Source organism: Leptonychotes weddellii, chromosome 2 (assembly GCF_054177405.1).
Source record: "Leptonychotes weddellii isolate Sample4059 chromosome 2, ASM5417740v2, whole genome shotgun sequence".
Taxonomy (NCBI): domain Eukaryota; kingdom Metazoa; phylum Chordata; class Mammalia; order Carnivora; family Phocidae; genus Leptonychotes; species Leptonychotes weddellii.
This window is the reverse complement of record NC_138370.1, coordinates 68,338,814-68,362,075: the sequence shown is the minus strand read 5'-3', so window position 1 is coordinate 68,362,075 and position 23,262 is coordinate 68,338,814. Positions and strand designations below refer to the sequence as shown.

The 23,262-nt window shown below is 36.9% G+C and overlaps 1 protein-coding gene across 1 annotated transcript in view; it reads right to left on the bottom strand.

Moving 5' to 3' along the window:
- The window catches only part of TTC29 (tetratricopeptide repeat domain 29), a 190,834-nt gene that overhangs the window by 64,875 nt on the left and 102,697 nt on the right, over positions 1 to 23,262 (bottom strand). Inside the window, exons 7-8 of the mRNA XM_081813113.1 lie at positions 15,042 to 15,133; positions 14,241 to 14,352 (exon numbers count right to left, since the gene is read on the bottom strand). Of these exons, the coding sequence (XP_081669239.1) occupies positions 14,241 to 14,352; positions 15,042 to 15,133 (204 nt within the window). The remainder of the gene's footprint in view (positions 1 to 14,240; positions 14,353 to 15,041; positions 15,134 to 23,262) is intronic.

Sequence of the window (23,262 nt, the reverse complement as noted above, 5' to 3'; positions counted from 1 at the left end):
ATTGAATTTATGTATACATGATACATAATTAGAACATAATCAGAGTCAAAAACTCTAAAACTGGTCTAATTACTTAATAGTTCTAATAAATCTCTACATGTATCTATTCATTTTATTTAATTTTATGCAAAAACAAACGTACCTAATTTTTTGTGCTTGTGTTTATGTCATATGTGCATAATCATAAAGCAATCATATATTCAACAGCATTCTGTTTACATAGTGGGCATCAAAATATCAACATTTCTAACCTTACAAATTCACTTGCGAAATGGCATTCATTTCCCTGGCTGCAGTTTAAATGGCAAAATTTAATATTAATCTAAAATCTCTGAGCAAATAGAACTCAACACATAATAATTTTTTCCATGAATCTCTACAATAGGTGATTGATGAACTATATTATTACCACATGCAATAAACAGTTAAGAGGTAATATTTTATTTTCAGTGGCAAGAATTTTTTTATTTTTATTTAAATTCAATTAGCCAACATATAGCACATCATTACTTTCAGATGTAGAGTTCAATAATTCATCAGTTGTGTATAACACCCAGGGGTTATCACCTCACATGCCCTCCTTAATGCCCATCACCCAATTACCCCATCCCCCACCCACCTCCCCTCTAGCAACCCTGTTTGTTTCCTATAGTTAAGAGTCTCTCATGGTTTTTCTCCCTCTCTGATGACTTCTCATCTATGATTGTCTGTGCTGTTTCTTATATTCTGCATATGAGTGAAACCATATGATAATTGTCTTTCTCTGATTGACTTATTTTGCTCAGCATAATACCCTCCAGTTCTATCCATGTTGATGTAAAGGGTAAGAACGCATCCTTTCTGATGGCTGAGTAATATTCCATTGTATATATATGCCACACCTTCTTTATCCATTCATCTGTCAATGGACATCTCGGCTTTTTCCACAGTTTGGCTATTGTGGACATTGCTGCTATAAACATTGGGTTGCAGGTGCCCCTTTGAATCAGTACATTTGTATCTTTGGGGTAAATACCCAGTAGTGCAATTGCTGGGTCATAGGGTAGCTCTATTTTTAACTTCTTCAGGAACCTCCATACTGTTTTCCAGAGTGGCTATACCAGTTTCCCACCAGCAGTGTAAGAGGGTTCCACTTTCTCAGTGGCAGGAGTTTGAAATTTTTTTTTTTTTACATCAGAAATGGTCAGTATAGGGGTGTCTGGGTGGCTCAAATGGTTAAGCGTCTGCCTTCGGCTCAGGTCATGATCCCGGCGTCCTGGGATCGAGCCCCGCATTGGGCTTCCTGCTCAGCGGGGAGCCTGCTTCTCCCTCTCCCTCTGCCTCTCTCCCTGCTCATGCTCTCTCCCTCTCTCTCTCTCTCTCTGTATCTCTGTGTCTCAAATGAATTAAAAAAAAAATCTTTAAAAAAAAAGAAATGGTCAGTATATGGAATAAGTAAGTTCATGCAAAAACATTTTAATAAGTTTAGAATATTCATAAAATAGACCCACGAATGGGTTGAGTGTGTCAGAGTCACTAGCGGGCAAATTAAAAATTATTTGGCTGTTTTACAAAATTAACTAGAGTGGGAAATTATGTGTATAACCAAGCCGAAGAGTTATCTAAGATTAGAACTTATTGAACTTGGAAAAAAATGTCAACCTGCCTTGTTATTTCTATTCTTAGTTATTCTTGGGTATAATTGTCATACAATATTATATTAGTTTTGGGTTTACAACGTGATGATTCAACACTTGTCTACATTGTGAGATGATTACCACAATAAGTCTAGTCACCATCTGTCTCCATAAAAATGTTACAAAATTTTTTTTGCTTTTGATGAGCACTTTCAAGATCTACTCTCCCTCAGCAACCTTCAAGTACGCTCAACACCACTGATTGGAGTTGCTCTGCTGCACACCACATCCCCATGACCTATTCACTTCACACCTGGAAGTCTGTACCTCCCAACCCTGTTCATCCCTTACGCTCAACCCCTAAACCCCCTTCTCCCTGGCAACCGCCAAACTGCTCACATACATGAGTTTCATTTTGCTTTGTTTTGTTTGTTTGTTCAGTTTGTTTTTCAGATTCTGCATATAAGTGGCAGCTTAAGTATTTATCTTTGTCTGCCGGACTTATTTCACTTAGCTTAATACTGTTAAAGTTCACCATGTTGCCCCAAATGGCAAGGTTTTATTCTTTTTTATGGCTGAGTAGAATTCCATTGTGTATATATACTATATCTTACTCATTCATCCATTGATGATACTTAGGTTATTTCCATATCTTGGCTACTGTAAATAATGCTGCAGTGAACACAGGGGTGCATATACCCTTTCAAGTTAGTGTTTTCATTTCCTTCAGATAATTATCTAGAAGTGGAATTGCTGGATCACATAGTTCTACTTTCAATTTTTTGAGGAACCTCCATACTGTTTTCCATAGTGGCTGTACCAATTTATATTCCCACTAACAGCGCATGAGAGTTCCCCTCTCCATGCCCTTGACAACATTTGTTTTTTATCTTTTTGATAATAGCCATTCAAACAGGTGAGAGGTGATACCTCATTAAGGTTTTGATTTGCATTTCTCTGATGATTAGTGATATTGAGCATGGCCTCTTGGCCATGTATATGTCTTCTTTGGAAAAATGACTGTTCAGATCTTCTGCCCATTTTTTAATTAGATTGTTTGGGGGTTTTTTTGCTATTGAGTTATGTGAGTTCTTTATTTATTTTGGATATTAACTCCTTATCAGATATATGACTTGCAAATATTCTAGTTCAGTAGGTTGCCTTTACATTTTGTTGATAATTTCTTTTGCTGTACAGAAGAAGCTTTTTAGTTTGATGTAGTCCCACTTATTTATTTTTGTTTTTATGCCTTTCTTTTTGGAGTTAGACCCCCCCCCCGCCAAATCACCAAGACATACAACAAAGAGCTTACTGCCTACCTCCTCAGAGTTTTAGGATTTCAGGTTTTACATTTGTCTTTAATCCATTTGGTGTTAATTTTTTGTGTATGGTGTAAAAAAGTAGTAACTTTTGCATGTGGCTGTCCAGTTCACCTAATACCATCTATAAATAAACTGTCCTTTCCCCATTGTATATTCTTGGCTCTTTTTTGTAAATTAATTGACCATATATATGTGTGGGTTTATTTTTGGACTCTCTGTTCTGTTCTATTGATCTATGTGTCTGTTTCTATGCCAGTACTGTACTGTTTCTGATTGTTTGCTTTTGCTTTTTTTGTTTTGTTTTGTTTCGTTTCAAAGATTTTATTTATTTATTTGACAGAGAGAGCACAAGTAGGCAGAGTGGTAGACAGATGGAGAGGGAGAAGCAGGCTCTGCTGAGCAGAGAGCACAATGTGGGGCTAGATCCCAGGACCGTGGGATCATGACCTGATCTGAAGGCTGAGGCTTAACCGATTGAGCCACCCAGGCACTCTGATTATTATAGATTTATAATACAGTTTGAAATTAGGGAGCATATGACTCCAGCTTTGTTTTTCTTTCTCAAGATTGCTTTGACTATTCAAGATCTTTTGTGGTTCCATATACATTTTACGATTTGTTCTATTTCTGGGGAAAATGACACTAGGATTTTGACAGGGATTGCACTAAATATGTAGATTGCATTGGGAAGTATGGACATTTTAACGATATTAATTCTTCCAATCCATGAACACAGAGTATCTTTCCATTTATTTGTGTTTACTTCAATTTATTTCATCGATGTTTTATATTTTTCAGTGTACAGGTCTTTCCACCTCCTTGGTTAAATTTGTTCCTAGATATTTTATTCTTTTTGATGCCATTATAGATGGAATTGTTTTCTTTTTTCTTTTAAAAAGATTTATTTATTTATTGAGAGAGTGAGCAAGTGGGGGGAGGGGCAGAAGGAGAGAATCTCTCAAGCAGATGCCCCGCTGAGCGCAGAGCCTGATGCAGCGCTCGATCCCATGGATCCATGAGATCATGACCTGAGCCGAAACTAAGGGTCAGATGCTTAACTGACTGAGCCACCCAGGTGCCCTGGGATTGTTTTTTTAATTACTCTTTCTGATAGATTGTTGTTAGTGTATAGGAATGCAACAAATTTTCATATGTTAATTTTGTACTCTGAAACTTTACTGAATTCATTTATTAGTTTTAACAGTTTTTTGGTGGAGTCTTTAGGATTTTCTATATATAAAGTCATGTTGTCCACAAATAGTGACAGTTTTACCTCTTTTTTCCATTTTGGATACCTTCATTTCTTTTCCTTGCCCAATTGCTGTGGCTAGGACTTCCAATACTATGTTAAATAAAAGCAGTGAGAATGGGCATCCTTGTCTTATTCCTGATCTTAGAGGAAAAGTTTTCAGCTTTTCACTATTGAGTATAATATTAGCTGTGGGCTTGTCATATACGGCCTTTACTATGTTGAGGTTCATTCCCTCTATCCTCACTTCCTTGAGAGTTTTTATCATAAATGGATGTTGAATTTTGTCAAATGCTTTTTTCTGCATCTATTGAGATGATTGTATTATTTTATCCTACATTTTGTCAATGTGGTGTATCATGTTGATTTTTCTTTAATTGACCCACTGGTTGTTCAGTAGCATGTTGTTAATCTCTATATTTTTGTGAATTTTCTGTTTTTTTTTTCTTGTAATTCATTTCTGGTTTCATACCATTGTAGTCAGAAAAGATGTTTTATTTGATTTCAATCTTCTTAAATTTATTGAGACTTGTTTTGTGCTGTAACATATGATCTGTTGTGAAGAATATTCCCTGTGCTCTTGAGAAGAATGTGTATTCTGTTGCTTTTTATGGAATGTTCTGTATATATCTATTATGTGCAACTGGTCTAATGTGTCATTTAAGGATGATGTTTCCTTATTGATTTTCTGTCTAATGATCTATTTATTGATGTAAGTGGGGTAATAAAATCCCCTATTTTGTTGTAGTGCTGTCAATTTCTCCCTTTAGATCTGTTAATATTTGCTTTAGATATTTAGGTGCTCCTATATTAGATGCATAAATATTTTAAAATGTCATATCCTCTTGTTGGATTGATCCCTTTATCATTATGTAATTCCCTTCTTTGTTTTTATTACAGTCTTTGTTTTAAAGCTTATTTTGTCTAATGTCAGTTTAGCTACCCCAGCTTTCTTTTGGTTTACCAATTGTATGAAACATCCTTTTTATCCCTTCACTTTCAGTCTGTGTGTATCCTTACATCTAAAGTGAGTCTCTTATAGGCAGCATATAGATGGGTCTTTATTTTTTTATTATTCATTTAGCCACATTGTGTCTTTTGACTGGAGAATTTAATCCATTTAAATCTATGTAATTATTGACAGGTATGTGCTTATTGCCATTTTTTAAACTGTTTTCTGGCTGCTTTGTAGTTCCTCTATATTCCTGTCTTCTTCTTTTGCTTTCTTCCCTTGTGGTTTGATGACTTTCTTTAGTGTTATGCTTAGATTCCTTTCTTATTATCTTTTGTGTATCTACTATAAGTTTTTACTTTGTGGTTGCCATGAGGGGCACATATAACAGCTTATATATATAACAGTTTATTTTAAGTTGATAGCAACTTAAGTTTGAATACATTCTAAAACTCTACATTTTTACTGCCTCCCACTCCACCTCTTATGTTTTTGATGTCACATTTTACATCTTTTTATTTCTTGTATTCCTTAACTAATTATTGTAGTTATTTTCACTAGTTTTGTCTTTTAACCTTCATATGAGTTTTATCAGTGACTAACCCATTATCTTTACTATATATTTACCTTTACCAATGAGATTTATACTTTAATATGTTTGCTTGTTACTAATTAATGCTTTTTTTTTTTTAGCTTAAAGTAGTTCCTTTAACATTTCTTTTAAATCCAGTTTGTGATGATAAACTTCTCTAGCTTTTGCTTGTCTGGAAAACTTTTTATCTCTCTTTCAATTCCGAATGATAACCTTGCCGAGTGGAGTATTTTTGGCTGCAACTTTTTTCCTTTCAGCACTTTGAATATATTATTTGCCTCCCTTCTCACTTGCAAAGATTCTGTTGAAAAATCTGCTGATAGTCTTTGGGGTTTCCCTTGTATGTAACAACTTGCTTTTCTCTTGCTCCTTTTAAAATTCTCTCTTTATCTTTAACTTTTGATATTTTAATTGTAATGTATCTTGGTGAGGATCTTTCTGGGTTCATTTTAGTTGAATTTATCTGGGATTCCTGGATATGGATGTCTATTTTTCTCCCATGTTAGGTAAGCTTTCAGCAATTTATTTCTTCAAATGAGTTTTCTCCCCCTTTCTCTCTCTCTGGTCTCTTCTGGGACCCTTAAATTATAAATATTATTCTGTTTGCTGTTGTCTCCAAGGTCTTCTAAGCTATCTTCCCTTTTTAAAATTCTTCTTTCTTTTTGCTGCTCTATTTAGGTGAGTTCCACTGCCCTGTCTTCTAGATCACTGATCCTTTCTTCTGCTTCACCTAGTTTGATGTTGAACCACTCTAGTGTATTTTTCACTTCAGTTATTGTATTCTTCAGCTCTGTGAGTCCTGTTTACTTCTGCGCTTTCTTATATTTTCTATCTCTTTGGTGAAGTTCTCAATGTGTTCATCCATTCTTCTCCCAAGTCGTTGAGTATCTTAATTATATTACTTTTGACTCTTTATCAGGTAAATTACTTATCTCTATTTCATTAAATTTTTGACTGCAGTTTTATCTTGCTTTTTCATTTGGATCATAATCCTCTGTTTCCTCCCCCCCCCTTTTTTTTTTGATTCTCTATGTTTGTTTCTATGTATTAGGTGAAACACTACCTCTTCCAGTCTTGAAGGAGTGGACTTGTATAAGAGGTGAATCTTGTTGTTCAACATTGCTCTAACTCTTGGCTGTCTCTTGAACCTTTGTGATTACCTGAGCAGCATGATTTATTCTTGATAGTTGCAAGGGATTGAAGTGTGCCAAGACCTGTCAGCTTTCCAAAGGGAGGGATCTCAGTCAGCACCTACTTTCAGGCTGATTGGAAGCCAGATGCTCAGGCAGCAGCTTTAAAGTATTCAACTATATATAGTCCTGTGGGGCTATAATTGTAAACCCTGCAGACCTTCAGAACAGGTGACCTGAAGGTGTCCCTTGGGTGACAGTTGCAAAATTTGAGGCTTCCAATGAGTGTATAAGCTCCTTTCTATGAGGTACCAGGGCACTGTAGCAAGGCCTAAAGAATTCAGAAAGATGGCCCCACATGGCCTATATTCCCTGAGAGCACCTTTGCAGCCTTCTAGGTATGTGGCAAACTTGAAGTTTGCCCTTCAGACTCAAGTCCCAGGATGAGTAAATAGGCCTCTTTCACGGAAAGATTGGGAGTGTGTTTCAGTCTTCATTCTCTGTAGTACTCTGGGGATGATAACCTGCCAGGAACTGTTTCTCTGTTACAGTCCCATGGGTTCCAGGAATGCAAGCCCCTCTGGCTATCAGAGCCAGGTGACTGAGGAGCATCTCCTATGTAGACTTCATGTGTCCAACAGTTTTAGCAAGGCAGCAGGAGAGCACAGAGCTGGGGCGCACTTGCTTGAGCTATCAAGGTAGAGAGAGTGCAAAAATGGCACCTGCCTGTGCCTCAGCCTGGAGAGAGTCCTATAGGCCTCTGCCCCTCCGGCATATGCTTTAAGATTAGCAAACTTCACATATAGTCTATGTACTTTTCAAATTGTTACTTTTGTGCTGGTCCCTGGGGTAAGTCACTCTGCATACAAGCTCTTTAAGAGAAGTACTCTAGTTCCCTATAGCCCTTTGGGTTTCCTGGATGTCAGCCTTATTGGTTTTCAAAGCCAGACATTTTTGGGGCTTGTCTCTCCATTGCAGGTTGGGTTGGCTGATGTGGGGCATGAATCCCTCATTCCTCAGGGAGAAGTTACAGATTTGTGAAATCACTCCCAATTATGGATTGCTATGTTGCAGGTGGGCTTTTGATAAGAATGCATCTCAGCCTCTCCCACTCATCTAGATGTGGCTCTTTTACTGTTTATTGTAAAGGAGCTGTTCAGCTAGTTTTCAGATCTTTTCCAGAAAGAACTATTCTGTATGTAGCTACAGATTCAGTGTGTCTATGGGAGGTGAGTTCAGGATCTTCCAATGCCACCATCTTGGATGCCCTCTCTTAAGCTGCCTTTAAATACTGACTAAAATTAAATATTTTGTCTACATGCTATTTTTCTATGATCTGTATGGAAATAAACACAGCAACTCTGAGGAACAACTGCATGATTATCCCATAGTCTTTGATTTATACTAAAAATTTAATAAAACTAGTCTTCAAATGTCAAAAAAAGAGGGGTGAGTTGTATGGTATATGACTTATATCTCAATAAAGCTGTTTTTTTTAAAAAAACCTTTAAAAAGTTTATAAAAGGTGAATAGTAGTTTGTTCTTGCAAGTGTCCCTTAGCTGTGAAATCTTAGGTCTCACTAAAGTCATCTATACAAGTTGTTATAAACGTACTGGCAAAATGCTTAGAATGACATACAGTTATTACCAGAGTGCTTAGCATATACCAAGCTTCATATATTTTTTTAAATAAAGGAATGGCTGGAAATTTGAGAAGGGAAACGCTTATGCATACTCATAAAAATTAAGCTCCCAGGTAAATTGTGAGTATATCAGTCATTGGATGTTTGGAGTCCATGACTGTCAACTCTTGTCTCCTGGATATTTTGGTAACATCAAGAACATCTTTTTATTTCAGTAACTTCCTTGAGAGACTATCAAATGCCCCGCAATGTGCTAGTTGCTGGGGAATATGGTTCCTGACCTTAAAGCCTTTCACTGTCAACTTGGGGAGATAATTTCTTCTAAGTGATGTCATCTAATGATGAGGCTAATGGCAATTTTGGAATTCCTCTTTAGGAAACTCCTGCATAGTAGAGTGGTGTAAAGCATTCATAAGTAATTTAATGAATTTTGTTTCAAAAATCAGGTTACCCATAGGGATTATTTACTACATTTTCTAAATGTGACTCTAAATTCTTTTGACTGTTTCCAGAGACCAAACCCACCTCTCAAACAATGATATGCTATTTTGAATATATGTGTGTGTGTGAGTGTGTGTGTGTACACACACATACATTTTGACATACATATCAAAAGCATATGCCACAAGCTCAGAAATCATTTCAAAAGAGTTTAATTTTAAACAGGTAGTGTCAGGATTAGAGGTATCAACTTGCATAACCTCCCAAGATTTGATGAGGATAATGTTCATTTTCATAGATAAACTATGATATGTTTGCAAAAATAGGTTAGATTGCTTTACAGATTTATTTATTTTATTTGAGAGAGAGAGTGAGCGAGCAAGCACATGTGGGGTGGGGGAGGGGGTAGAGGGAGAAGGAGATAAGTAGACTCCTTGCTGAATGCAGAGCCCCAGGTGGGGCTCAATCCCAGGACCCTGAGATCATGACCTGAGCCGAAATCAAGAGACAGAGGCATAACAGACTGAGCCACCCAGGTGCCCTGCCAAGTGTTACTTTTTGAAAATCTTCCATTATGCAATGAATGAAATGCCATAATGTGAACATACACTCTGCAAGACAGACGGCACGTTAAGTCCTGGTGTCTGGCTTTTAGGGGGCAGGGTCAAAGAACTAACACTTTTTGTTTACTTGAGTGCCAGGTACTATCAGATGCATTCTTTTTTCCTTTTTTATTTGTAAAAGAACGCTCTGTGTATCAGAAGTAGAATGGAATTTCACATCCCTGAAGTTGTGAATATTGCTGTTTATGATTCTGTTCTCATTTTTTTCATAACAAATCATGAATAATTTTCTTCCACATTTAGGCATAGCTCAATTCTCCAGAAAAATTATGAATTGTTTGAGGAATATTTCAAATGCAGACATGGAGTAAAGTACCATGAGAGATGCACTTACAAATTTAAATATTTGTTTTGTGGGACAACTAAAATGGTATTGAGAGAGCTGGAGAGTATAAAATTATTAATAAATAAAATAGTCCACTATTTAGAATTTTGAGCAAACTTGTGGATTTCTAGGACTAAAAATGTTTTATCAAATTGATGTGAACTCTCCAAGCTCTTTCTTGGACTGTAATATTCAAGAAAAAAAGTTGATGATATAAGAAAAAAAAAAGTAGAGACTTCTTTGAATATCACTTTAAAACCTCAGGGAAAAATTATTATTGTTGTTTAGCTAAAATGGACTCACTGAAGGTTATTTATTTCATGTTCCTTAAAGCTGATGTATTTTTGATGAAGTACATTTTAGATTAGGTTTGGCAGGCTGAGGATTGTTAAATCACAACATATACAAACAAAAACCGAGTTTGGTGAGCAAGAAATACAAAACAGTATAAACAAAAGTTTTGCTGGCTGAGTCCAGTTGTTTTTCTCCCAAAGCAGCGATAGATTTCCAAAACATCTAAAATTATCTAGAACTTGCTCTAACAAATAATGCTAGAGAAAAAGCCTTTCTAGTATAAATTACATGCTCCACTCAATGAAGGTACAGCTCTATAGCCAGCAAAATTGTTATTACAGCATCTGAAATGTACACATTATGTGTTGCTCAAAGGATTTCCAAATTTCCAAGTTGGCAATAGATTTAGAAGCCAATCTTCCTTTGGAAGGGAAAGAATCAAATATTTTCTTGTAGAAAAGCTACAGATTATTTGTATAAGTTAAAGGATAAGGTTAAAATGCTAGACAAATATCAATTCCAGTTTTCTATATGCAGTGCACAGGTGCAACTTGAACAGCATATTATATGGTATAATCATTAAATTCATTCAACCAGACCTTAGAGAGTTAAAAACATATATTCTGAGGAACAGGACTCCTCGGTCCAAAGGATGAGAATGAAACAGTGCAGAATATTTGTGTATCAAGGTGATTCCAGTTTCCAACTGGGAAAACAGGACTGTTAACACCCACATCCCCTGACAACTGTCCAATTATGTATATCACACTTGGCCTACTGTTTGCAGTAGAAGTAATCAATAAAGGATGTGGTTGAGTGAACATAGATTTTGGTTGAACCAATGCATGAAAACTTAATCATTTACTCAGAGAGAAGAAATCAAATAGAGCAGAGATGAAACAGCCACTAAGGGGATTGTTGATTGTGCCACCAAGTTTGTGGGCCACAGATGAAAGTAATAAGGCAAATGGAATCAGTGACAGGAGAAAATGTAAAAAGCTATTCTTAATTTCATGAATTAATAGAAATGTTTTGATGTATTTTTGGGGGGTCATTTTTAGGAAATTTCGCATCAAAGCCCGGATGTTCCATTTTAAAGAATATATGAAAATTACTAGGGCATGTCATTTCTCTCAAGCAAAAAGAAATTAATTTTCAGCTGTAACAGAAAGGTAATTTTCACACTTGAAACTTTGTACTGATTGATTGAAAGATCTCCACTGTGGAAAGTTTTCTAGGAAATAATTTAACCCGAGTTTGCAAGAAAATTTACAATGAGTATGGAATAAACCCAGAGGTAGGCTAGTTGTGACCAATGTGTCTTGACCAATTCTCATTTTGGTGATTTTTTCCCCTAGATTCTTTTCAAAAGTCATCCTGATTATTTGGAGAGTCTCAGCATTTCAGTAAAATGAGTTATTTCAGTAAATGAAGCAAAAAAAAAAAATGCCATAAAGAAAACTGAGGAATTTTGCTCTCTGTATTTACTCAAATTGTCTGCCTGTGTTAATAATAATATTTACTTGGTAATTTCTCAACTCACTCTCTCTTTGTTTTATGGACCATAATTCTGGCTTTTATAGCTGTGTTATAGGCAATTTTTATCATTTTAGAATATCAACCCCTCCTTTTTTTCACTAGTATTCCAAGTGGGGTGGGAAAAGACATTGTAATGCTTATTTTCTGTTATGCTCCTTAACCCCTTGTGCAATTAATATTATTCAGAAAAACAGCAAAAATAACAAACACCGTTTGCTATTAAAACCTTCATCAATAGTAACTCTAATGGCATGGCTGGGTCCAGCATTACCAAATGGACAACTCCATATTACCAAGTCCTTAGTCTTGAGGGAATATGGTGTGTTTTTCAACTGAAGGCTTAGTATAAATTCTTATAACCATTTTGAAGCTTCTAGCCTTAGAGGTTATTCACCTTTCATGCATGCTCAGCTGATAGCCTTAGATACACACTTATGCTAGACATGGCTATCCTCGTCCATTTCCTTCAAAGAGATAAAATATATTTATAGAGATAGGGCTACCATTAGTGAAACTTGTGCAATTGCACAGGTTAGGAAAAAGAGATTTAGAGAAGATGTCAAGCTTCACGGGCCGCTTGATTTATTTCGCCGCTGCCGCTCCCATCATTTCCCCTATTTTGGTTGTGCTTCATTTCTTGCATGTTGCTGCTAATCTGAGGGCAGTTTAGGACCATGAAAGGGATGCGCGTGTGTGCACGAAAGGTGCCCTTAAAGTGAAATTTTTAAAAAATGACCACAAAATTTGTATCAAGGCATTTTGAGTCATCAGTGGATTTGATTTAATACGTCTTCTTAGATAACTAGGGTGTGTTGTCTATCTGAAGAGAGTGTTTGTTTTTGAAACATCTGTCGCTTGAGTTATTTTGCACAAATGGTAAAAGAATATGATGAGGCTTACACTCCCCTGAATGCTACTCCACAACCACCAACAATGCTGCAAAATGGTAGATTTGGATTGGAAAGCTTGCAGTGTCCCTGGGGTACTTCTTCCCTACGGCTCCAGAAGAAGCATCTCCTGTATTCTCTTGTATATTACATAACATTATAAAACTAAGAACCCAGTTCTGCCATACAAATCATTGATGGCTTCACCGGTACTTAGTAGATGGGAATTCTTATAAGTGGAATTTGTTTCATTGGGTATAAAAATGAGGTGGGGATTAATCTTCCTGCCTGTTATATGTTTGCCCCAAGGCAGGTTCCCAGACTGTTGGGATAGAATTTTCCCCATCCCTGCCAAAAACATACCCTACTTTGTGATACATCAAATATAGCTGTATCCTTTTCCACATCTAAGCCCCAAGTAACACTTCAGCAACCAAATTAAAACATTAAATTGTCTATTATTTTTGCCAATATTTACCAGATTGTTCAACTCTCCCCTTAGCTTTTACTGTATAGACCAGGAATTCAGATCCTTGAGTGGAGATTAAAATATTCTAAGAGAGACACTTGTCTTTAACAGGTGAGAATTATTTTAAGATAATCTCATGCATCCAGAAGTTTAAGAAATAAAAACTAACAGTAACCAAAGCTGCATTCCAACCCTTATGACATAGTAAGTGCTCAATATATGTTTATAAGGATTTTATTTATTTATTTGAGAGCGAGAATGAGAGAGAGAGAGCATGAGAGGGGGAGGGTCAGAGGGAGAAGCAGACTCCCTGCCGAGCAGGAAGCCCGATGCGGGACTCGATCCGGGGACTCCAGGATCATGACCTGAGCGGAAGGCAGTCGCTTAACCAACTGAGCCACCCAGGCGCCCCTCAATATATGTTTATAAAAGAAAATATTTTCCCCTGGAGTTTTATCTCTTTAGTCATGTTGGAACACATGTCATTTTGTAAATATTATTTTATAAACATGTTAAGGGATGCATTTATTTAACTGTATAGGTTTAGGCCAGGTCTGCTACTATAAAGCAAGACAAATACTCCAACCATTTTCTACTAATTCTGGGCCATGTTAACAACAGAGTTAAGTAATTTAATGATCAAAATGAACTGCACCAAAGGACAAAGAATTGGTGTGTTACAAATAGACATTAAATTGAAAACTTATAAATCTCTTCTTTGTGTTCAAACATCTGTTTCTTTCCAGTTGTTACATGGAAAGTAAACGTTTAAGGGATAGCTGGGTTGATTTTCCACAGGCTAGTTACCGATCTCTACTTGGAAGAACCACAACACTCACAGGTTGCTTGCTTTACCCATGGCTGGCCCTGCCTTCCTGGAGTAAACAGCCATACTTTCCTTAGAGATACATCTGTGTCCCTAACCACTTACCCAGTGATGACTGCATTGTCTTTTATTGGGAATTTTGAAGGGACTTTTCATTCCGTTGGCATGGGTATTTTAATATTTAATTATTTATTTAATTATTAATGATTATTATATTGGCAGTGGTAATTATGTAATGATGATGTACTTTCAGTTCACTAGACATTTAATCTTTTAAATGCCTTTTAAATAACAATTTTATCTTTTAAAAACACTACTTTGTATGTGTTTACAAGCTGAAATACAGGAATTAGAACTTGACATAATCTGTATCTGTTCTTTTTCTTCTTCTTACCACTACTAACTACAACTTCTACCAGCACCACCATTATTAAAAAGCCATCTCTTGGGTATAAGATAACATACCAAAAACCAAGGCCTTAATTTTGATAACTTTCCTTATTCTACCTTGAAGTAAATAATAACATTACAACATAATGCGATAATTAAATGGAGTACACAATGATCACAGTATGAGTAAAGGGCAAATCATATGTTTTCCACGGAAAATCTTGCTGTTCAGGTATACTTATATTAAATTTTCTGTTTTAAATGAAATAGAGGGAATATTGTTCTCGCATTCAGTTGTTTATCCAGATATGTACGCTCAAAGGAGAGATGTCTTAATGGAAGAAGCAAGACTGAAGCATAAATGAAAACTTTCCTCCAAGAAGAGCTCCAGAAAGGTTACGCTGAGCCACGGTTACTGAAGCGTACTATATATTTCTGTGCTCTCTGCTTTTTTAACCTGTGAGATGTGACCTGATTTTTCCCTTTCATTCAAGGTCATCACTAAACTTACAGAAAATCAAAAATAAAATAGTACAAAGGAGGAATAGACAAAGGGGAGTTTAGGTGCATATTTTAAAATACCACATTGGTTTAAAATAACTTACGATGAAAGGGTCACTTAAGAAGGGCACTGCTTAAAATTTAAGCAGGCAGTAATGGAAAGCGACAGACCTCAAACAATTTAAGTCTTTCACAGCTGAGTGAATTCACAGTGACAGCAAGACAAGGATGTGCTAACTTACCTCTGCAGGACCTTGGCTATTGCTTCATAGGCTCTCCCCAGGCTGAGATCATCATCCAGGTCTGTGGAGATTTTACTGTAAGTGTTAAGGACCTATCAGGAAAAGAAATACGTATTAAATATACAGCAAGGCCAGATTCACTGATGTTTCATTTCATAACAGAAAAGATGAAAATTAATAGTTGTTTTTAATGTCTCCATAAAATATTTTTTGTTTATTAAAAATTCATGTTGGTTTGGTTTATTTTTATCTATAGCATAACTTGTTTCACAGCAATGTCTTTAAGCCATGACAGTGAGGTCTTACTTTTGTAAAAATAATTCTTTTCTTGCACAATCCCAAATCTTCCAATTTATAGAACTTAGGTGTGAATAAATAATTGAATGGTTCACAACATTATTTTAAAATATGGTACTATTATCTAAGGTAATAGAAGGCAGATTATAATATTCTACTGGGGTAGCATAAATATCACTTTTCTTTCTATAAATAGCTGTTTTGAAAAGCATGAATTTAGGTGCTAGGCAATTTCTAAATCTATCATTTTATTAGAAGCATATCTCATAGTTTGTGCATGGATTCGGTATACACTAAAAATATTTCTTAAAAATGTACTTCATTACCAACAATCTCTTCAATAATCAAAAGATTATGGCTGCCACCGCCAAACATTTGATCTTAATTTAATTTAACACTGACACCGTCTTTATGGTATAATTTCCCTTTTTATTCTTTTTCTCTTTCAGTGGCCAGAAGGAGGAAAATATGTAAAACAAAATTCCTATTCTTTCCTCTTCCTTCATTGTTACTTGACCCAACCTATTACACACATGAGGACACAGGAAATCTCCAAAGACCTCTATGGAAATCCTTTTTGCACATTTTCTAAAACAGAATTAGTGAAAGTCATTTGACAGCGTTCAGAGAGAGAGTCAGGGTGAGGGAGGACGTAAATTCGCGCTGTTTGCTACTGCCTGAATTAGGCAGCTTTGAAGATTTAAGTATTAGAGGCAGTGTTGATATTTGACTTTACTTTCTTAAGGTTAATATTTGGGAAATAATTTCAATGAGGCCATCATGATACCTCATAAAATTTGTTTTTGTTTTTCTCTGTGTGTGTGTGTGTGTGTGTGTGTGTGTGTGTGGTTTATAAGTGACTGCTTGCTAGAACGCTGGTATCAAAACTTACTGATACATATTGATCCAGGGTTTTCATTCCTGTTAAACCTGCAAAGTTCAAAATTTTGATTCCTATTTTTAAGCCTCTTAATATGCCTTGTATAAACCTGAGAATAGTCTCTTCACTTTGTTTTGCATAACTGACAACACCTACATTAAGTCTGATATAACTTGACATAGACCTTTCTGAGTGAAGGGGCAGAATTCATGAATTTTGTGAATTTATAAGAGACCTTATTGAATCCAAATATCAAAATATTTAGAAAGAGACCTTCTAGTGTCTTTTTTGGTCCATACATCTTTATATGACATTTTAGAACTTCAAGATTGAATATTATTATACTTCCTGCCAAAAAGAATTTGTTCATCCCACAAATATCGTTACTGTGTACCAGGTGCTATGTTAGACCCTAAGAAATCTTAAATAGAGGGGAACATGCTTGCAGCCCTGACGGCATTTACAGTCTTGTGGCACAGAAGTTTGGTGGACGCACTGTGCGATGACTGGAGGCAGGATTCCCCAGGGCTTATACCAGGCTTATCTTGCATATTCTCCCGTGCCCCTGGCCACCTGGACCGTACAGTAAGTATGCGCAGGCACCCATTATCTTAGGGGTATGACTCTCTACCCTATGGATATGAAGGGTAAGTATCCAAGAAATTACAGGTAAATACTTCAGTGCTGATGACTTCTATCCCACAAAAGTGTGCAGCATTTCCTGGAAGGAGCAGGGGCAAAATCGAGCTCAGTCTGGGCTTTTGGTTTGGGCCTCAGACGTGACTCCATAGAAGCTTCCTCCGGGAGCCAGACGTGGTCTACTGGAATGAACACTAACTTGAGAGGAAGAAGACTTAGATTCAAGTCCTAGTTCTTTCACACATTTGGTCCAGGAAAGCTCCTGGAGAAGCTTTCCTCAGAAATGAAAAAGAAAACCTGCTTCTGAGAGTTGTTGTGAGGCCACGAGGAGGTAATATAGAGTGCTGTGTAAGCCACAGGACAAGATTCTTTGGGAGTCTGTGAACCAGCCATTAGTGAACAGCTCCTCATAGGGGCCTCCCTCCAAAGTAAAGGCAACACATTTTAATTTGTGGCTTGAGAGAGTTCATATGTCACCTCCCACATTTAACCTAAAAGCAGGTACCATATGGGCAGTAGGAAGCATTTAGTTCATTACTGGCCCAGTAAGGAGACAATGAGTGACATGAAGCCCAAAGTGAAGACTTACAAAGTGCCAAAGAGGAGCCCATCTAAATCAGACAGGACCTCTGCTCCTCAGGAGTGTGAGCTCGAGTGGGAGAGAGTAAACGTAAACAGGTGAATCACAAGGAGAACACAAGGCAAAATTCAGCAGATTGGGGAATCCTATAGTCTGATCTATGGGTAGTAGAAAGGACATTGTTAAAATACAAGGGAAAAACTCATAAAAGTGGGAAAATAACATGAGATTACTAATTGTGTAGAAAATAAAGATGTTTTATATTGCTCTTATGGTAAGCTACCTTACCTGCTTTTTAATTAAAGTAGGCAGGGTGTAATTTACAAATGAATAAACATTAATCAATTTGAGTCATTAGACAAATAGTGGAATTTTTTTTATAAAGAATACTTCAAGTGAGAAAATACAGTGTGCAATCTGAGGGATCCACTGTACTTGACCGAATATCCCTTGGACAAGCATATGTTGGAAACAAATGCAGGATCTGCAACATTAAATTCTATCATCACAAATCAAAGATAAGAGGAGAGAATAAAGACTCTCAGGTGCAAACTATTTTGATGAATTGGAAATTCATTATGTATCTTTAAACTGTACTGACAATGAACTTATCAACCTTTGTCAAAAGACAAAGGACAACACCAATTAAGCACAATACTAAGTAAATTTCAACGAACACCAAACTGTGCATGATTACAAGGTTATCACAGTTGGAAAAATCAGTTCATATACCTAATAAAAATTGAGTGCTACCTGGCTACTCAAATTTCTCCAATAATTTCAGTGAATAATGGAGATGAAGCTTTGAAAACTATTTTACTTGAAGTTTTAAAGGCAATGGGCTTTATCTTCCCACTAGAATAAAACTGATTTACCTGAAAAGGCATTTTCAAATAAAATCCAAGTTCTTAAAATGAGATAATTTCTACTGGTCACCTAAAAACAAAACTAGTAGAATACTTAGCATAAAAAATGAGAATGTGCAAAAGAATAATGCTGGCAATACGTGACAAATTCTTTGAAGAATTGTTTGCTGTGAAATAAAATTTTAAGGATCATTAATTTCTTTTGCTGCAATACCCTTCAAGGGAGCACTGGATTTAAGTCAAGATTGTCACCTGTCAACAAAGTGAATGGCGCGGGGGTGTGGATAAAAAGGGAGGGAGGGGGAAACAGAGAGAGAAGAGAGAGATTGAGGAAAAAGGATAGAAGAGTAGCCTTGTCCTCCCAGAAGATTATAAGAATAAATTTTGTGCCTCAGCTTTGGCACCTTTAAGGGCAGATACATAAGAAGTCATTATTAGGTTCTATTAATTTCAAACACCCAATTGTTTTCTATCCTTACATGTTGAGGACTTCCAGTGATGAGGGTACATCCACTCTTACAATCCCCTTACTAGAGACAACATTAACACAGAAAACAAATTCCAGCAATAATGGCCCTTATACTTGTTTTCACAGCTGAAACCTGCTTTAAACCACCATGAAGACTATCACTCCTGGCCTAACTTTCCCAGATTAGATGGAATCATCTCTGCACCCCTCTGCCCAGCCAGCTATTATAAGAAAACACTGTCCTGGTCAATTTGTTTTAAAACCTTTATGTACTTTAGCATTATTGTAGATTTACATGCAATTGTAAGAAATAATACAGAGCACTCTCATTTATCCCTCACCCAGGTAACAGCCTGCCTGACCACAGTACAGTAGCACAACCAGGAAACTGATGTTGACACAATTCACCCACGTGATTCAGATTTCATGAGTTTTACACACGCTCGTCTGTGTGTGCCTGTGGGTGTTAATTTAATGTGATTGTATCATATGCATCTATTCATGTAACCACCACCACCACAGTCAAGATACAGAAAAGTTCTATCACTATGGTGATCCCTCATGTTACCCTTTCAGTTGTGGTTATGTTTGCTGCTTGGAAGAGAAAGGTCTGCCTTAGAAAACATTCTGAAATACCTTGGCGTCTGCCCTGTTCCTTTTGGTCCACCTCCCTCACCCTGTGTGTTTGTATTTCACCAGGGAAATTTCCTCAGCTGACTGACAGAAGGACAGTAGTTGATTAAAGTAGTTCATACTTAGGTATGAACGACTCAAAGATCACTAACTTGGCCAGAAGTTGTAGTTTTATTTTTTTTTTAAGATTTATTTATTTTTAGAGAGAGAGACAGAGAGAAAGCAAGCAGGGGGAGGGGCAGAAGGAGAGAATCTCAAGCAGACTCCCTGCTGAGTGCAGAGCCTGAAGTGGGGCTCGATCTCAAACCCTGAGATCATGACCTGAGCCGAAACCAAGAGTCAGATGCTTAACTGACTGAGCCACCCAGGTGACCTCAGAAGTTACATTTTAAAACGGACGCTTGCTAGCCCCAAATCCCTTTTTCTGGGTGGAGTTTTATGCAGCCTAACAAAATGAAATGAAACAATTCATATAGTGTGTGCAGGATAATTTGAGGCAAGATTATAAAACAACAACAACAAAAGGCCAGCCTTCTCTTAAAATTCGGCCTTATGATACGATCCTTTAAGCAGGTACTGATTTTTATAACCTCTTTTTTTGGGTCTACTTCTATATCTCAGGTTTTCTAGAAGCTTCACACACTTTTCCACAATCTTCTTATCAAAGTGGTATGGAAGAGAATGATAGAAGGAAGAGGGGAACGTCCAGCTGCAGATGTGAACATCAGGTGTTTGTAAGTCACTGATACCTAAAAGGGAACTTCCTCTCATTATTGCTTTCTTCATAATGCTCAACCTTCAGAACCTATGTATTATGCAAAGTACTCTTCTAGTACATTCTATCGGATCATTAGATGTGATTGCAAGATAAAACTACATATATATATTTTATGTACACAGTGTATATTACATATCTGTATATGTAATAAAGCTATATCCCTGCTCTTAAAGGCCTTACTAAAGCAATAAGACTTATAGACATTGATATTATATAGTGCTATAAGTCTGTATAAAGGGCTAAAAATCTAGTCCAAAGGCACTATTTCATTAAACAAAGACTGAGTGTCTCCTACCGGCCAAGCTGTGTTCTGGATGCTAGACATACAGCAGCAAATAAGACAAAATCCCTGCCCCCATGCAGTCTACACTGCATCTAGGGGATGGGGAGAAAATTTGTAATTAAATGTATACATGAGTGAATTTCGGATAGTGTAGGAACAACGAAGATCTGGGAAAGGCTTCCTATAGGAAGAGAAACTCAATCTAAACGAATGACAGGATTGGGTCAGTGGTGAGGAGGGCAGCTTGAACAAACGTGTGGGGAAGGGAAGGAGTGATACAATGAGAAAGAAGCTTTACCAGAGTACACAGAAGCAACAATGTCCAATAGAAAGTCTGCTTTAAGAGCCACCATAGTATTAAAGAGGGCACGTATTGAATGGAGCACTGGGTGTTATACGCAAACAATGAATCATGGAACACTACATCAAAAACTAATGATGTAACGTATGGTGATTAACATAACATAATAAAATAAAATTTAAAAAAAAGAGTCACCCATAGAATGTTTTGTCTAGTAACATGTACTAAGTAATCACAGTTTTGTTTTTTTAATTTTTTAAAGATTTTATTTATTTTATTATGTTATGTTAGTTACCATACAGTACATCATTAGTTTTTTTTTTTTTAAAGATTTTATTTGTTTATTTGACAGAGAGAGACACAGCGAGAGAGGGAACACAAGCAGGGGGAGTGGGAGAGGGAGAAGCAGGCTTCCCGCCGAGCAGGAAGCCCGATGCGGGGCTCTATCCCAGGACCCTGGGATCATGACCTGAGCCGAAGGCAGACGCTTAACCGACTGAGCCACCCAGGCACCCCATCATTAGTTTTTAATCACAGTTTTAATTGATGGTATGAAGTGATAAACTTTCAAGTTGCAATTTATCTATTTGATTACATGGGAGGAATTTGACAATTGTTTTGAAGGTGAGGTGGGTTATTCACTTTCATTCTTTATTCTACATGTTCATAAATGTAGTCTTTTGCAGGATTTTTTTATTCATAATTTTTGTCTTTCTACTTTCTAGGCAGCTCAACGTGTTTGGTTAAAATATGCCACATCCAAGATGGTACACTTGCCTGCCTTGTTTCCCATTATTCAAGTTAAAAAAAAAAAAAAACAACAAACTTTTTTTTAAAGTAGGCTCCACGCCCAGAGACCCTGAGATCAAGACCTGAGCTGCGATCAAGAGTCAGACGCTTAACCGACCAGTTGCCCCTCAAAAAATTTAATGCAGAGTTGCTTCTGTGTCTAGGGAAATGAGAGGAAATACTCTTCTTTTTCCCTCTGGCATAGCACTGAGCATTCACAACTCAAACTAAGATCAGTGACATGAAGTTTAAATGGGGCTTCATGCTCTGGCTGGTGACCCTATCTATCATTGTTTCTGTAGAAAGACAATTCATGGAAACCACCACATAAAGTAAGTTCTAACATCTAGCCCATTTGGGATGGAAATTTTGTAATTTTGCAAAAATTTCAAAGAGCGATAATCTTACTTTTACTTCATATTTTTGGTATTTTTTTTCTATAGACATTCCTTTCTTTGCTTACCACCCTCTCCCACTGCTCTCTTCCTTAGTTAATTCAATATTTGAAATCAGTAGGGACTTCTCTGAGGGCATAGACCAGGCTTTGGAGGAGCCTTATGGGATAATTAATCAAATTTCCCTCTGGGTGTTCACATTTTCTTCAAATAGCATAGGCTTTCAAGTCACACAATTCTATAACTGAGCTGAGTGACACGTGTCAAGTGACTTACTCTCTCTGAGCCTATTTCCTCAGGTATAAAATGGAAATGAATAAAGTCTACCTTGAAGGGATGTTATAAGGTTCCAATAAGATGAGGTATTAATAATCCCTGTAAAGATTTGAATAAAGCAACTGCTTAATTTCCCCATATACTTACCTTATCTAAGTGGTTTTCAAATGGGGGTGATTTTGCCCCCTAGGGGATATTTGGTAATGTCTGGAGATATCTGAGGTTGTCATAATTGGGAGGGTTGCTACTGTCATTTAGCAACTAGAAGCCAAGGACGCTGTTAGATACCCTACAATGCACACGATAGTCCCCCATAACAAAGGATTATCCAGCCCAAAACCTGAATAATGTCAATGTGAAGCAATCCTGATTTAGTCTTTGCTTCAACCATGTCCATGATTGGAAACCACCCCTTGTGGAGCCGCCCACTCTATCACCGAAGAATTACATGAGAAAACTATTGGTTAAGTTAAGCAAAACCTGTAACTTCTACCTGCTCGCCTGGTTGTGTTTTGTGGGACAACACAAGATGAGTCCATCCCTCATCCATGTAACAGTCCTTCTAATACTGAAAGATAGCTGTTTTTCTTCCTTAAAGCCTCCTAACATATAGAGTCATCCAGGAGACTCTGAAATGAGTGAGAATGTAACCCCAACAATGTAGCCACATTTGAATGTTTCATTTTTAATTTGTCTGAGTTCTAGAAGAGTTTAAATAAACCCACCTGGACCAAAAAATGTCTGTGAAACCATAAAGAGGCACCCATCAGGTTTGTTTGTAAAGAAGTTATGCTCTATTACCTAAGGTGTATTTTTTACCTTTTCTTCCTTGCCGACCATAAAAAGATAGTACAGCTCATTGGGGAGGGTATGTGCTATGGTGAGCGCTGTGAATTGTGTAAGACTGTTGAATCTCAGATCTGTACCTCTGAAACAAATAATGCAATATATGTTAAGAAAAAAAAAAAAGAAGAAGAAGAAGGTAGCAGGAGGGGAAGAATGAAGCGGGGGAAATCGGAGGGGTAGACGAACCAC